General features: G+C 37.0%; 2 protein-coding genes across 11 annotated transcripts in view; both read left to right on the top strand.

Annotated features, from left to right (window-relative positions):
* Nucleotides 1-4,911, top strand: part of phactr4b (phosphatase and actin regulator 4b) — a 52,261-nt gene extending 47,350 nt beyond the window's left edge. For all 9 annotated transcript variants that reach the window (XM_077217300.1, XM_077217273.1, XM_077217308.1 and 6 more), the window contains 6 exons: nucleotides 344-524; nucleotides 1,118-1,173; nucleotides 1,567-1,628; nucleotides 1,766-1,903; nucleotides 3,278-3,354; nucleotides 3,451-4,911. In XM_077217300.1, the coding sequence (XP_077073415.1) occupies nucleotides 344-524; nucleotides 1,118-1,173; nucleotides 1,567-1,628; nucleotides 1,766-1,903; nucleotides 3,278-3,354; nucleotides 3,451-3,466 (530 nt within the window). In that variant the 3' untranslated portion in view covers nucleotides 3,467-4,911. The remainder of the gene's footprint in view (nucleotides 1-343; nucleotides 525-1,117; nucleotides 1,174-1,566; nucleotides 1,629-1,765; nucleotides 1,904-3,277; nucleotides 3,355-3,450) is intronic.
* Nucleotides 4,912-5,969: 1,058 nt separating this feature from the next.
* rcc1 (regulator of chromosome condensation 1) lies at nucleotides 5,970-16,063 on the top strand. 2 transcript variants are annotated; one of them, XM_077217426.1, is made up of 10 exons: nucleotides 5,970-6,124; nucleotides 6,900-7,005; nucleotides 7,561-7,748; nucleotides 7,858-8,037; nucleotides 8,119-8,215; nucleotides 8,299-8,421; nucleotides 9,816-9,962; nucleotides 10,324-10,443; nucleotides 10,560-10,712; nucleotides 15,206-16,063. In XM_077217426.1, exons 2-10 carry the CDS (start codon nucleotides 6,930-6,932, stop codon nucleotides 15,379-15,381), a joined length of 1,260 nt encoding a protein of 419 aa, XP_077073541.1. In that variant the 5' UTR covers nucleotides 5,970-6,124; nucleotides 6,900-6,929; the 3' UTR covers nucleotides 15,382-16,063. The 2 variants fall into 2 exon arrangements, with proteins under 2 accessions (XP_077073541.1, XP_077073550.1); XM_077217435.1 differs by lacking the exon at nucleotides 5,970-6,124 and adding an exon at nucleotides 6,570-6,588.
* The last annotated feature ends 688 nt before the right edge of the window (nucleotides 16,064-16,751 follow it).

Genomic DNA, 16,751 nt, shown 5'->3' with positions numbered 1-16,751 from the left:
AGTTCAGTAGAGCAGCATTTATTTGTCGTGGAAATCATTTGTAACATAAATGTCTTTAGAGTGTGTGTGTGTGTGTGTGTGTGTGTGTGTGTGTGTGTGTGTGTGTGTGTGTGTGTGTGTGTGTGTGTGTGTGTGTGTGTGTGTGTGTGTGTGTTTATAAATGGACAACCAGTTGTACATTTTACACAATACATTTGTGTCTGTGTTTTTAGAATGAGCCTTCTGCTGTCTCTATTAATTCCACTGTTTTTTTTTTTTTACTAAGCTTGTATGTTCAGACATCTGTCCATATAAAAGAGAGCCAGAACTTCTGACTGCGTGTGTGTGCGTTTGCTTGCTGCAGGTGCTCTGGCCAGCAGGGTGAAAAGGAAGGACACATTGGCGCTGAAGCTGAGCAGTCGGCCCTCTGCCCCAGACAGGCAGGCTCCTGAGAGGCAGGCCAAAGTGGAGCACACCAGTCTGTCGTGGCAGAGCAAGGAGCAGTGGGAGGCCATCCGCACACAGATTGGTTCTGCACTCACACGGTAATAGCCCTCAGACACACACCCACATAAATACAGATTACACTGAAATACTGTTGTACTGAATATCAACACAGCTGTGAATCAGTCATAGACTGATACTCCGTGTAAAAAGAACCAACAAGAAACAAGAAGATAAGGCCTATTCACACCAAGAACAATAACTATAATGATAAAGTTTTATAAAACGTTCTAAACGTAAAAGAATAGCAGAGCCCACACCACAACTATAACAATAACGACACACATTAACAATATCGTTGGAATCACTTTCACAACCATTTTTTCCAGCTGATGATTGATAGAAATGACAGCCAATAAGAATCCATCCTGCTTTATAGAGCTCAAGCATTTAAAGTGACAGATGAAAAAAACTGCAGCTTGTGCTTATAATAAACAGAACAATATCGTGCCTATTAAATGAAATGTAATATTTAAATATATATTTAAGCATTAAATGAAATGTAATATTTAAATGTATATTTAAACATAATTAAAAATAGATATTCATATATATTTAATCATTGTTTATAATAGTGTGCAAAATATAGAGAATATATGAATAATATGAGGTTGCTGTTTTTTTGTGTGTGTAGACGACTGAGCCAGAGACCTACTGCTGAGGAGTTGGAACAGAGAAACATTCTCCAGCGTAAATTACCTCTTTATACTCACTCCCTCCAGTTATTGTATTGTGATTTATTTTCCTGCTTCCGTTCTGTCCTTTTTTTCACGTTTCATTAGTTACTCATTTATTCCTGTTCATTTATTCCCTCAGTGTTCACTGAAGGTTTGACACTGACCCAGATATATTTCACTCTCCGTCTCTATTGGTTCATAAGATATTACAGATATTTTCTGCTTAATAGAGTGAAGTCTTTGCTTGTGTTTCTCTCATAGATTTAAAATACTTTGCTGCCTTTAGTTTTTACTTTAAAAGTTGTCTGTGGTTTGTGTGCTCGCAGTTTTCAGTACTTCACATCATTTTCCTATGATATTGGATTTGATCCAGCTAATCGGTGTTGATGGTGTCTCTTCTTTCCAGCAAAAAACCAAGCAGACAGGCAAGCAGAGGTCAGGGAGATCAAGCGCAGACTCACCAGAAAGGTGCGATTCGTTTTGCTTGCATTCAAATTTTCCTGAAATATAATTTTAGGGTTGATTTTAGCAAGCATTGAAAGTGATCTTGCTTAAAGGAATTTCAATCAAACATTCAACTGCATTTGTGCATTTTCTTTTTTTAGTTGAGTCAACGACCGACTGTGGCCGAACTACAGGCTCGAAAAATATTACGTTTCCACGAGTATGTGGAGGTCACATGCGCTCAGGACTATGACCGCCGTGCTGACAAGCCATGGACCAAACTCACCCCCGCAGACAAGGTACAACTACAGTACAAAAACGAAAGCATTTCATTTACATCTGCAAAACTTGCGTATGCAACCACACACACATTTGTGTCTATATAAAGATCTAGAGCGTTTTATATATCATTTGACTTGAGTACTGGAGATTATAAATAGTCTTAAAAGACACTGCTTTCTTTTGAATTTCTCACTTATTGGTCTATATTTTGTGTTACTTTTTCTTATCTGGGCTGGGCTCGCTTGTTAGTTTTTTTAATTACAAAAAAAGTTCTATTTTGGCAGCTGTAAAGGCCTTTTTACACAAAGTTAAATGAATAAGCCTCAGGTTGAAGGAAATGTAAATTCATGTCTGTACAAGAGTGGGCGCAGCTCAAACAAACCTTTTAGCTATGGTGCCATTCTGATGCAGATTGCAGATTAATAGGATGCAGGAAAAGATAGGCTGCGTCCAAAATTGCATACTCTCTTGAGTAGGTACTTATTTTGAAAAAGCAATTAATTCACATTTGTTTAAAAAGTATCTTCATAGTATGAATTTGTATAGTTTGAATGTAATTTGGATGTACTACATTCGCCATGCTGTCATTATCACGTGTAAGTGATACCTACTCATGTTAGTTATGTTGCTTCAACGCCGTTCAAAAATCCTCTTCTATGGCCTCATGGGATAGTAAAGTGTCCATCATATGCAAACTTCAGAATCTCGCCGGAAATGGTAGGTCATCTGGGTACTTTTGCCTGCTCTTTTATGACTACTGTGAATTCGGACATACTACTTTTGCCAGATACTGTTTTTCTCCTACTTTATTGTAGGGAAGTATGCAGCCAGAGTTTAGCACTCTCAAGCAATAAAAACAAAAAAAAGGAAACACAAATGTGATGTTTAACTAAAGTAATTTTTGCTTAATTTTAATTCCTTCCTTAAATTGTATCATCAAAGGTCAGCAACAAAGACATTGGTTAATAAAGTGAGATTAAATACATAGTGTATTTGTGTAATTTAACATATTCAATTATTGCAGATCTGCATTTCACTGTTTTATTCATTTTGAGGAATACTGAAACTGTTTTTGTGGAAGTGAAATGTTAATGCATGCTCACATTTAGTCTAGAACTACAATAACCATCATGTTTACACAGCGCACACAAACACCTCTGCACTTAACTCACGATTTTTCTCAACATGTGGACAGGAGTCCTGTCAGTTAATAAATGGGAAAACAAAGTAACTTGCATTACTTATTTGAAAAAGTAACTCAGTGATATTTTGTTATAAATTTAGAAGTAGTGCGTTCATTAGTTACTTGGAAAAAGGTAATCTGATTACATAACTAACGTTACTTGTAATGTTACCACCAACACTGACCAACTCTTAACCTGTTTGTTTAGGCTGCTATTCGGAAAGAGCTCAACGAGTTTAAGAGCTCTGAGATGGAAGTGCATGAAGAAAGCAGAATTTACACAAGGTAAGTGTATTGTTACTTGCAACATAAAAATGCAAATAAATGGTTCGATGCTTTGCAGTTCTCCTGTATTTTTGTGTGGATTTGTGTCGTTTCTAGATTCCATCGTCCTTAACTGCTGCGTCTTTAACTGGAAAATGAAGTACTTAAAGGCTGGTGGATATTGGGATGAAATGGCTGTTTTTTTCTGGCGAGGAGCCTCCGGGTATCAGAGCACCTCTCAGACTGCTTTTACTATGAATGTACTACTTCAAATGCACAGGGTCACCTGGAGCATTCAGAAACTAATCGAATCTAAAATAAAACAGACTGTTTCTCAGTTGTCCACCCACTGATGTGTGGGACGGGTGACCTCTGGGGGACAGATGGAGTATTTCTCCTGGACTTCAGGAGACCCACGTGCCAAGACAGAGAGGCGATGAAGAACTTATTAGAGGATGTTACTTGTGCCAATGGCAGATATTCCTCTCTCTGCTCTCTAAATGGCCTTTTTTCTGCTTTTACTTCATATGATCAACTTTATTTCCTTTCAGGGAAGTGTAACAAAGTTAAAAATAATAGTAATAATAATGATGTGACAATAATGAATACAGTAATACTACATTGTTACAAGTGTTAATTAATGACAAATAGCGGGGCAGACAGAAAAACTGCAAGAATAAGGCCTGAGCCTGGACATTAATTGTGTATTTGTGTATGTTTGTATAGGCTGCTGTCATTTTTCTTAGTTTGGAACGTTTTAACTTAGATACTTTAAGGCTCAAGATTTTTTTTATTTCATAACTTTGGCTCTGGCGCTCTTTATTCAAGACAGGGTTACAGATTCCCCTTACTTTGTGGTCTTCACAGTTTGAGAAGTCATAGAGAAGAATAGAGGAAGATATGGTCATTTTTTTAGATAGAATGTAACCATTCCATATCTCACTATTGATCTACAGCGAAACTGTGATCTATTATCTTTTACCATTTTTTATTTTATTATTATTATTAATAGTATCACCTTCTGTAAAAGTGAAGTCCAGCTATTTCAGTTTTAAGAAGTGTCCAACTCATGTTTACAAAATATTTTATTTCTAAATAAAAAGGATTTCCTGATTATTTATTACCCATTTAAAAGGAGAATGAATTTAGTCTGGGCTCGCACTGATATAGCTCTAAAAATGAAGTCTTTGTAAAGTACTGTTGACAGGGAGGTTATTGCGGCTGGAACTGTTCTTCATTTTTTGCAATTATTTTGTCATTTATGTTGTTTTTGGCCAGTAGGATTATAGGAATTGCTCTGCTGTACAGATTTATTCTGTAGATGAACCTGACTGTTTGTGTATATCTTGTCTTCCTTTTATTTTGAAAAATATTTTAAATATATTGAAACTCATATAGGTTACTATTTTTTTAAGCACAAAATTATTAGTGTATTATTCAACACTACAAGAATGGGAGCAGAATGTTCCATTGTAATGTAGCGTTGTATATTCTTGCTTTTTAATTATATGTGAAACTGACAGTAAATTTGCTGTTTAGATGTAAAAACTAAATCTAAATTAAAATGCTTACCAATAAGGTTTGTGTTGCTTTTTTTTCTTACTTGCAAATGCATTCTTATGACATATTGACCGATGACTTATGAGTTTGTGCACGAATCTAATAGGTAATAATTCACATTTTATAATTTAAAGCCACATAATTTGATTGTGCCACCGTTCTTCTGGGGTCATGAATTTCAGAAATAAAGATGTTAAAGACAGATTGCAGTCTTTGCTGGCCCCTTTTTTCACAGTTTTGAATGTCCAAATGAGATCTTAGATTGCAAATATGAGAAATCAATTGCAAAATTACAGTTGCAAAAATAAACAAACACTATGTGCTTAATATGTTGCAAAGAAGATACAAATGTGCCACAATTAGCAAATGACATCAAATGTGCTATGAGGTTTTAGAGATCACTCTTGGTGCCAAGAAAGGGCCATAAATATTCCTAATTTCTGCATTTGTCATTTTTACATCTGTAGTCACTTTTATGTCTTACCCAGTATTGTAATTGTTAATTTAAACTACAGTATTAAAAATGTTTTTCATTTTTGATTGAAATTAAGTTGATATCAAATAAAATATAAAAATTAGATAACCTTTTGCCTTGTTAACTAGCTAAAATAATTAAGTAAAATTACTAAAACTGAAATAAAAATAAATTAAGGCTAAATAGATATATTAATTAAAACATACAATTACAAAAATTAAAATGAAAACTGAAAATATAAAAAATATATAAATGTTAGTAAATACCATAATATATAAAGGTAAAATAATAATGATAATATTCTCTTTACAAACCTTTTGCATTGATTTTAAAAAAAAGCCCACCACATAATTAGAAATGTTATTTTTGATGTTTTGTTGTTGTTGTGGTCTATCTACCTGCAGCTATTCTCATTCTCAGTTGCGATAAATTTTTTTAAATATTTAAAAATGTTTTAAAAAAATTAAAATAGTTCGAAATGCTGCTATAGGGACAACTTGAATATCCTTTCGTAAAAGATCGTGTAATATTTAATTGTAAAAACCTCCCCGCCTTTCCAATAGGCGGCGCCTGCCCATTTGTTTATTAGCGCGATTCCAGTGAAATACATGAAGCAGGGCAGTAGTGAGACACGCGTGCGTTATACTCTCTCAAGGAGTTACTGGTGTTCACAAACCTCCTCGAGCCAGCAAAAGCATTGAAACTGGGCAGTTGTTGTTCATAATTTTAGGTTATCATCTCAGCTGCCTACCAACGGTAAGATAATACAATTTTCTTTCATAGGCAAGGTAAATTTATGGAATGTGCTTGTGCAATATCTGTTACCGAACAAGCCTGTTTAATTCATTCATTGCTCTTAATCTTATTTGAAGTTTGATACTTGTGCGACGTAAGTTATTAAATAACTTGTGGTCAAACTAAACGTTACAAGGCTGAACTGTGTAACGTTAGACTCTCCCGAGGGTCGCTTTATAAGGCTTGGTCTGTTTAAACTTTTAGCGGGTTGTTCCTTAATGACTTTAAACTTGAACTCGGCTATTATTCCGCCATGTTTAAATTCATTTCCTGCATCCAAGTTATGTAAAAAAGCTGAAAGAATAAGATCATAATTTGTCATTTCCAATGCCATGTTTGACCGATAAACCGCCATCAAACATTTGCTGCTGTCAGTCATTGTCTGTGAAGTCAGCGCCAGAAAAAAGTGGCGGTCTCAAAACCTAGTAAGTTGCCTATATTTTTTAGCTATTATGATGCACACAAAAAAAGCTATTTGCAACTATGATACCAAATTGGCGCACATTGTACTTTAATATGCTGTCTAAGTATACTGCAGTTTAGGTTTTGAGACGCAGACAATGTGTAGCCAGTATGTGACCCTGGAAAGTTTTTGTTTCTTAGGAGTTTGAAGTACTTCATATACTAAAAAGTGAAACTAGTTATTGAATTAATAGCAGTCCTGTTTTACGTGTAGGCCTCAAATGCTGTTTAGTTTGGCCTTGAAGTTACTTGTTTAACATGTCTTTATTCATAGTTTTAGATTTGTCAATAATTTGAAGTCACCATGCCTGCAAAAAAAGCTGTAAAGAGACAAACGACTGCAGCTTCTGAGAACTCAACAGTTGAGAAAAAACATAAAGGTAAGCCGCCCTGTCTCTATTTTCATTTTAGATTGAAAGTGCCCCTATTGTGCCATTTAAACATTCTAAATTTTGTTGTGGAGGTCTCTTAAAATAGGGTTACATGCATCAAAGTTTTTTTTAAAAAAGCCAAATTTTCTTATAGGCATCGCAGCATTACCTCTTTTCTTGCAGCGTCTGAAATAGTTTGATAAAAATCTATCCTTGTCTGATGGGCCAGTCGGTTGTGATTGGTCTAGCGCAGGGGTCACCAACCCTGCTCCTGGAGAGCTACTGTCCTGCAGATTTTAGCTCCAACCCCAATCAAACACACCTGGACCAGCTAATCAAGCGGTTCAGGGTTACTTGATAATTACATGCATGTGTGTTGGAACAGGGTTGGAACTGAAGTCTGCAGGACAGTAGCTCTCCAGGAGCAGGGTTGGTGATCCCTGGTCTAGCGCTTTACAGCGCATATCGGAAATGGTATCAAATAAGAACAAAAATGCACAAGTTGTTTTTTTGTAATATCCAGGCCTGAAAACTCATGCATTCTTTTTCTGTGGATGTTTGTAGTCTATCACAGTAGTCATGGCCAGGAGAAGGCCCTGGTGCTTGTTCTCGGACAGGGTGATGTTGGGCAGCTTGGCCTGGGGGAGGATGTGCTGGAGAGGAAGAAACCAGCTCTGGTGACTCTTCCTGAGGGTATCGTGCAGGCTGTGGCTGGAGGCATGCACACAGTCTGCCTCAGCGACACTGGAAATGTAAGCTGAGCGAGCAAATCATTAATCGCTGACTTCAAAACCCAACAAGACTGTTCAAAAGTTATTTAGTTTTTTCTGATGTCCTCCTTGTTGTCTGATTCCTGTGTAGATTTATACATTTGGCTGTAATGATGAGGGTGCTCTGGGTCGTGACACATCCGAGGAGGGCTCAGAGATGGTGCCAGCTAAGGTGGACCTTGGGGAAAAAGTTGTGCAGGTTTCTGCAGGAGACAGTCACACCGCTGCCCTCACGGATCAGGGAGCGGTCTATGTCTGGGGCTCTTTTAGAGTGAGTATAGCATTTTTGTATACTGTTACGAAGTGCGATTGTTGTACCAGTTTTGTCATTGACCTCTCCTTTCTGTTGCAGGACAATAATGGTGTCATTGGACTCCTGGAGCCCATGAAAAAATGCACATTGCCCGTCAAAGTTCCTATAGAAAAGCCTGTGGTTAAAATAGTCTCAGGTCGGTTATAGGAATTCAAGCTTTGACTTTAGTAGTCAGTCTCTGTGAAATCTTTCTAATGAAGTTTTTAATTCATTCTAAAGGAAATGACCATTTGGTGATGCTGACTGAGAGTGGAGAGCTGTACACCTCAGGATGTGGAGAGCAAGGCCAGCTTGGCCGTGTCGCTGAGCACTTTGCTAATCGCGGAGGCAGGAAGGGGTTGAGTATGTATCTCTATGTTGATCGAATTGTCGCTACTGGAATGTGAATGAATTATTTTAGGGCTGGAATGACATGTCAACACAACAGATTATGTAAATGAGTCTATTCGTTGCGCTGTTTATGGTCATCCCTAATGATGGCAGCTCAGACTCTCTGCCTTTATTACAAAAATATTGAGCCCAATCTAAAGTGTGAATTTTTTAAACGGAGACCAAATAAAATGATGCCCTGCACATTCTGTAAAACTGATAATCCATAGGCCTACCATAGCAGTGCAACTTCTATTCAGGACGGTTGTCAGTCCCATGTTTTGTGTTCATATAGCATTCAGTTTTATTCGAACTGCAGTGGGCGCAAGGTTGCAAGACACACAGTTCAAAAATACTCTCTACAACCCGTTACAAAGCACTTAATGCTGTTGTTGGTTATTTAAAATATCTATGGATGAACTCGGCCCTCAAATATTCATTTATTTAATAACGAGCAGTCAATCGTTGTAAAGAGTTTCATATCACGGCACAACGTGGATGAATCCAATGTTTTGAGGAGACTGTGCGGCTGTCAGTCATTGCGCGGTGTGGATGCTGTCATTCGGAATTACAGATTCTACTTTTTGGAAGTATGACCAACATAAGAATTTTCACCGGAAAATGTCATTTGAACAAGTAACATCCACTTTTGTTCTGACCAACTAAGGGAAAAAATGTTATGGATTTAAGCTTTAAGCAATTGCTATTGTCAATCCCAAAAAGTGACTAAACGCATCTTTAGTAAACCCCATTCCTAATTAGGCCTACACAAACCTTGTCATAAATGGTATCATTAGGTAAAAGTTCATACATAAATTAGTTACGATTATTTATTGGTAAAGGATTAATCGGCTATTCAGGAATAGATTGAAAGAGTAATTGTTAGTTCCAGCCCTTAATCATTTTATTTATTTGCAATTTTGGCTTATTTTCTGAATATTAATGGTTTTCAAATATGTGCTATAACAATCTTACAGATCCCAAAATTTGGGAATGGTTTCTAAACTTTTTTTTTCTCCCTCCCCAAGACTGCATTAATTTGAAAAATTACAGTAGAAACAATAGCGTTGTGAAATGTTGTATTTGACAATAACAGTTTGGGGCTCTAGAAATATCTTAATGTTGAGAAGTTGTGCTGCTTAATATTTTTGTGAATACTTTTAACTGTGATACTTTTTTTTCTGGATTCTTTGATGAATAGAGTTCAAAAGAACAGCATTTGAAATATAAATCTTTTGTAACACTATTAATGTCTTGTCACTTTTGATCAGTTTAATGCATCCTTGATAAAGTGTTAATTTAAATTTTTTGAAAATTTGTTTTGTTCTGTCTTCTAAGGTTTCTTATCACTTTTCTTTCTGTGTCAGTGAGACTGCTGGAGCCGCAGATGGTTATCATTAAGCCACGGGGGAAGGTCATCTTCACGGATGTCTTCTGTGGAGCATACTTCACCTTTGCTGTGTCTAAAGAGGGGCACGTCTATGGATTTGGCCTATCCAATTACCACCAGCTTGGTAAGATTTTTAGTAGAGATGCGCGGTTGGCAGTTATAGCCGCGGACTCCGCGGATAAGCCACAGATCGGGCGGATGACGAGACGAAAAAAAAATATTTTAATTAAATTTGGGCGGGTGGCGAGCGATTTCTAGTCTCGCAGCTGTCATCAGCAGCGCCTTGTATCAGCGGATGGCGGGCGGGAAAATTGGTCAAAACGGTTGGTGCGGATGGATGGCGGACGGATGATGAGTCTTGTGATGCGGTTGCGGATGAAATAATAGCCCATCCGTGCATCTCTAATTCTTAGCTCAATCAGTCCTGTAGAATAAATGGTCTGTCTTTTGCAGTCTATTTAGGGATTTTTTTCTTTTTTTTACAGGCACCCAAAGCACAGACACCTGCTTTGTTCCTTTGAAACTCGGTTCTTTCAAGAACTCCACCACCTCCTGGGTGGGTTTCTCTGGTGGGCAGCATCACACAGTGTGCCTGAATTCAGAAGGCAAGTCATCCATAAACCTCATTTGTAATATTTGTATGAAAAATTGTTGCGCTGGCACTGAATCATGTGTCCCATCAGTGCATCAGATAATGTTCAACTGCTGACTTCATCCACAGGACAAGTGTACAGTCTTGGTCGGGCGGAGTATGGCCGTCTGGGCCTGGGGAAGGATGCTGGGGAGAAGAGTGAGCCCACACCGGTCACTGGGATCAGTGACGCTCAGGTCATTGCCTGTGGTGCCTCTGTGAGCTTCGCTGTAACCAAACAAGGTGAGAATACACCCTGTCCTGGTTTAGATGCACTCCAACCCCTTCAAATAATCCCAAACAGACTTTTTTTGGCTTCAGGTTCATTTTGACTAATTCCAAACATTTTCTGCCTCTGCAAGTTGTTATACAAAACTTGATATGCATTGTAAATGGATTCAGACCACAAGCAAATTTGGTATAAATACGCATAGAGAACCTAAAAAAATCTCTTATGCTCACTAAGACTGCAATTATTTTATCAAAAATATAGTAAACTACGGAGCCCCTAAGGACATGGTGGTGGGGAGATCAAATGAGATGGTAGTTTCTCTTGCAAAAGTATTGCATTTCTCAGAGAAACTTTGTTCTCTTGCAAAAGTACCATAAAAAGGCTGTATAGTATTGCATGAAATTATTGCAATTTAAAGTGACATTTTTATTTTTAAATTTAACTTATTCTGGTTAAGGCTAAGCTAATTTTTAGCACCATTACTCCAGTGTCACATGATCCTTCAGAAACCATTCTAATATGCTGACTTGGTGCTCAAGAAACATTTCTGGATGCATTTGAAAGCGGCGCGTTCATTAATAAATTCTGTCCCCACTAGCGTTTTCCGACGGCTCAGTGTGGATGATAAACTTTTGAAAAACGACCTAAAAACGCTAAATTCACCTTACTGCGCATCCATAAAACCTCACAAAAGCTCACTAAGATGATACAGACGGAAAAATAATGTTATCGCGCAATTTTTCTGACAGGATAATTTTATTTAGCAAAATATCTCCCCATTCACTGATGGTCGCACTGTCACCATATGTTTGGTCTAAAACGCAACTGCTCATGTTTTTCTGCAGGACAGCAAATGTGAGTAAATTTTCTGTCATCTTTGCAGGACTGTGATTTGAAAAGTGTGCAAAATAACACATTTTAGCAACAGTGTGAAAGTGAATAGCAAATAATAGGCACAACACCGGTATAAACATCAATATCTATTGGTACAAAATACATCACATGACTAAACTTACGTCTTCGTTTTTAAATGCCTCCGTTTTCAAAAACTTTGGAGAGTGTTTTCAAAAAGCTTTGTTTTCATTTCCTTAAATGCATCGTTGCTGAATTAGTATAATTTTTTCAACAACTAAAATAAAAACCTTTTTTTCATTAAAGCTACACTGTGTGATTTTTACCCCCATCTAGCGGTGAAAAGGTATATGACCATCCAGTGAATATTAGTTTCTGTTCCTCTCAATTCCGATTTCGTTTTAACTCCTACGGTGGCCAATGTAGTCCAAGATTAGCATGGCTTCCAGTTCGACCTCGTCCATGAGTGAAAGGTGAAGCTTGAATTAACCGTATGTCCCTCTTTGGCTAATGTACTTTCAAGATGGAGGGGCAACATGGCGACCGACATTAGAACCCCCCACCCGTATGTATTTTCAATGGCATATTATACACTCACGAGAATACTTTATTACTTGAACGAAGTAAATATACATTAATGAGCACATATATTTTTGAAAGAACTTAGTGTTTTTAGCTAAGAATAAACTAAAAAAGTTACACAGTGTAGCTTTAAACTTTTGAACAAAACGATTTAACCCTTGTGCATCAATTTAAAAAAGTTACACATAGCTACATCAAAACACATAGCTAAAAAACTCAAAAAACTGTCATACATATTTGAATCTTGGGAGCACAGACTTAAGTTAGGTATAATTTTAAAAGACCCTTGGCAGATTATTGCTGAAGTAAAAAAGAATTAAGTAAATCCCCAAAAAAGTTATATAGGTTTATGAACATTATTTTACAATAAACATATTTTTTATGAAACAAATTGAACTCTAAAACGGTTAGAAAATCAAAGCCATAAATCTAAATAAGTTGTGTTCCAAGTTTGAGGTTGTTATCTCTAAAAATGAGCTTTCTGTAAGATTTTGTTTGGGCGCAGTAACAGATTTTCCCCATTGGGTGCCTGCAAAACTGCACTGGTGCACACAGTGATTGGATTTGTTATCTGCTGTTGAGTTTTTCTCTCTCAATATTACAAACACACGCGCGCACACACACACACACACATTTTTTTAATAACACTCATACTAACCACACTCTGACATCCATACCAACACACCCACACAAATATTGTTGCATAATTTATCCAATTGGCTCTATAATATCCCGAAGCAGAAAACAGGAATAAAGCGAGTATTTGCTTTATAGGCAAAAACTGAAAAAAAGGCACCCTCTGATAAAAATAGTAAAAATTTAAATTTTGAAGCCTAGCCAACAGAATGAAAGCCTCTTAACAAAGATTGCATCATTTTATAGTTAAATGGCCCTGGTATAAAAAATTGCAGTTTCAATGGGGCCATTTTTGTCAAAACGACGCGAAGAGGTAGTATTTTGTGTACCTAGTGCAAAATAGATTTTTTTTAAAGGAAATTGGGGTGAAAAGGTAAAATTACAATAAAAATGCACACCTGTGCCAAATTCATTCAGTTGGCATAAACAAAACAAAAAAAGTTACACATAGTTCCAAAGTGGACAAAAATGTCCATGTCAAAAAACTGTCATAAAAATGTTAGGCTTGGGAGCAAAGACTTAAGTTAGGTCTCATTTTAAAGAGGACCCTTGGCAGATTATTGCTGAAGTTAAACAAGTTAAAAAAGTGAAACCAAAAATGTTGTATAGAGGTTTAAGTTTATGAAAATTATTTATGAACATTATGATCATTTATTTTATTTATAATATATATTTTTTGAAACATGTTGAACTCCAAAACTGATATAAATTCATAAATCTAAACAAGTTGTGTTCCAAATTTAAGAAGGATATCTAAAAAAATGAGCTTTCTGTAAGATTTTGTTTGGGCGCAGTAACACATTTTCCCCATTGGATGCCAGCAAAACTCCACTGGTGCACACAGTGATTGGATTTTAGATTTGCAGTTGAGTTTTTCTCCCTCAAATATTACAAGCACACAAACACACACTTTTTTTTTTTTATTACGTGCATACAAACCACACTCTGACATCCATACCAACACACCCACACAAATATTGTTGCATAATTTTTCCAATTGGCTCTATAATATGCCGAAGCAGAAAACAGGAATTAAGCGAGTATTTGCTTTATAGGCCAAAACTGAAAAAATGGCACCATCTGATAAAAAATAGTAAAAAAATAAATTTTGAAGCCTTGCCAACATAATGAAAGAACATATTTGAACAGAGAAATAGAAATTGTATAAATAACAAAAATAAATAAGTTTACTCTTAGTCTTAAGTGCAAACAATAAGTGGAAGTGCAACCATAATCAAAGTTCTGTAGCGCAGACTATTTATAATTGTTGTGGAATTGCTGTTTTATTTTGCACCGGCAGTTATAGGGTTAATGCTGTGAGTTCGGATTTCGAAAAAGCCCGGTGGAGAGAAACGAGGCTGGTGCGTTTGTCTTTACAGTTATTCTTGCGTTCCGATCATAAGTTCAGAAACGGAGCCTACCTTGTCTGTTGTCAAGATGTTACAGTACTCTCAATATTCGAAGTGCAAACAGAGACCGTAGCCACAATTAAACAGTCCAGAGATGGGCATTGGGTGACAGACTATTGTATGTGCAGCCTAATTTGCGCGCATCAGGGAGCTCGTGTTTTACTTTCACTTTTAAATTCGTGATCGCGTGTACTCTGTGTATAAGATGCAGCGGGGCTAAGCGCGCATTCTACAAGATAAAACATTTATCAGACGTTTAGGCTCTTTCGCAACGAATCCTCCACCATTGTCACGTGATCAGTGAACAGTGAATTCTTACTGCACTAACGGCTACTCGTGCTGTATGAGCAGACTTTTACATTAGTTTATAATGGTTTTAATTTTTTTATAAAAACAAAACAACAGGGAACAAATGAGGCGAATGTGAGTGTAGCAGAGGAATATTTTATGCTTGTTTAACCCTCACGCTCCGTCATGGCGATATCGCGAGAAACACTGAGTGTCTTTTTTAATCACGTTTTTTACTGAACGGGAAATCTCGCCACATTTTAGTCTCACGAGATCTCGTCACACCCCCTAGTACCTAGTGCAAAATAGATTTTTTTTAAAGGAAATGGGGTGAAATATTAAAATACACACCTGTGGCAAATTTTATGCAGTTAGCATTAAAACAGACGGAAGTAATCAAAAAAACAAAACTGAAAAAGGATGCACAAGGGTTAAATAAATTTATAAATTTGATTGCAAACTATTTGGTGTTACTTGTCTAATCAAAACTGATCAGTGCATTTATAGTTTGATACCGTTTGGGTTGTAGCATTGTTTGTCCTTGTATTTTTAAATGGCAAAAGCAGCAAATGACGCAGCGTGTATTGTTCACAAATGTATCCTCAACCACTGATTACATTGATTGCACCCCTTCACAGCAGTTTTTTTTTTTTAGGACATTAACAAATAACATAGAATGTACTGTTGGCTTGGTTTGATCTTGCTTTAAAGCTGTGTTTTCGCTATCTGTTGGCCAGGCTCTGTGTTTTCCTGGGGAATGGGTACCAACCTGCAGCTGGGTACAGGAGAAGAGGAGGATGAATGGAGCCCAGTGGAAATGACAGGCAAGCAGCTGGAGAACCGTGTAGTTCTATCAGTGTCCAGTGGAGGGCAGCACACGGTCCTGCTGGTCAAAGACAAGCAGGAGAGCTGATCTTTAACTCCTTGACTAAAGACAGTGAAGCCAATCTACTGTATCAGTGGTATCTGTAACCTAAAGCTTGATCAAGATTGGGGGAGTCTGGGATTGGTAATGCTTCCTGTGCTGTGCTGAGCTAAGGCAGCAACTTAGGGAGGTGGTAGGATGTGTATCATCTGATTAAACCTTTTATCCCGCTTTATGGGGAGCCCAAACATTCACTGGATATGGTCCGGTAGATGATCAGAGACCTTTTTTATGGACTTTTGTTTCTTTGCTTTTATTTTCTTCTTCTTTTTTTTTAACCGAGATCTTGTGTGCCTCCTGGAAACTGCCTGTCGTGAATGATTGTGTGCATGTATGAGCTAAAAAAGTGATTTAATAAGTGTTTTAGAAAACTCCCAGGTATTTTTTCCCCAATTTTAAATCTCTCTCTCTCTCTCTCTCTCTCTCTCTCTCTCTCTCTCTCTCTCTCTCTCTCTCTCTCTCTCTCTCTCTCTCTCTCTCTCTCTCTCTCTCTCTCTCTCTCTCTCTCTCTCTCTCTCTCTCTCTCTCTCTCTCTCAAAAATAGCAGATTTGGTATTGCTGTATTTTGCAGTTAAACTGTTCTCCTGATTTCCTAAATAACACCATTATTGTATCCATGCATTGCTGGCCCTGTGGACAATTAATAAAAATGAAACTTTACAGAAACTAACCTAAGATTACTTATTTAAAACAAACTACTTGTTTAGTCCAAGAAGTCACTTTTTAATGTCTAGTTTTATACCTTAAATTGCCTTCTGTGGGTTTATTGGATGCTCATATTTGTAAGTATGTTTCTTTCAATAGTTTATTCATCTGCATAAATTTCCTTGTGTAACTGCACTTTAAAGTAAAAATTAAATGTATAAAATTGGCCTAATATCCTTACACGCTTATAAAAGCATGTTTCTTTGTGTGTGCTCGAAGTGCGTGCTATCGAGATTAAAAGGATAGTTCTTGGATGTAATTATTTATATTTTAGAAATATATATTTTTTTTTATATAAATTTTATTTTATGAAAGCGTTATCTTGACCGTAACCGGTGCTCGCTCCCCACTGTACAACATAACTGACCGTAAACTGTCTGTGATCCTATTTAATAACCAGCAGAAATGTATACTCTGTTAGATTATGGAACATCAGAGTTGATGCTTATATAAGTATGTACTAAACTGTTGAAGGCACTTGAGGCTGGAAATGGTTTGGTCGCTATTGATAAAATTTGCAGATCAAAGCGCCACTTCAGCATCCATGAAGGGGAAATGGAATTGTGCTTTCGGTCTGTTCTTTATGTTACAGCCCACAGTGAGTCATGCTGAGAGACTTTGTGGGGTATTTCACTTGAAAAGCCCTTCAAGGC

The sequence above is a fragment of the Siphateles boraxobius genome, unplaced genomic scaffold (genome assembly GCF_051911475.1).
Source record: "Siphateles boraxobius isolate OS27281-9 unplaced genomic scaffold, OSU_SipBor_1 12, whole genome shotgun sequence".
Taxonomy (NCBI): Eukaryota; Metazoa; Chordata; class Actinopteri; order Cypriniformes; family Leuciscidae; genus Siphateles; species Siphateles boraxobius.
Note: the sequence above shows the minus strand (reverse complement) of the source record. Positions and strands in the feature narration are given on the sequence as shown.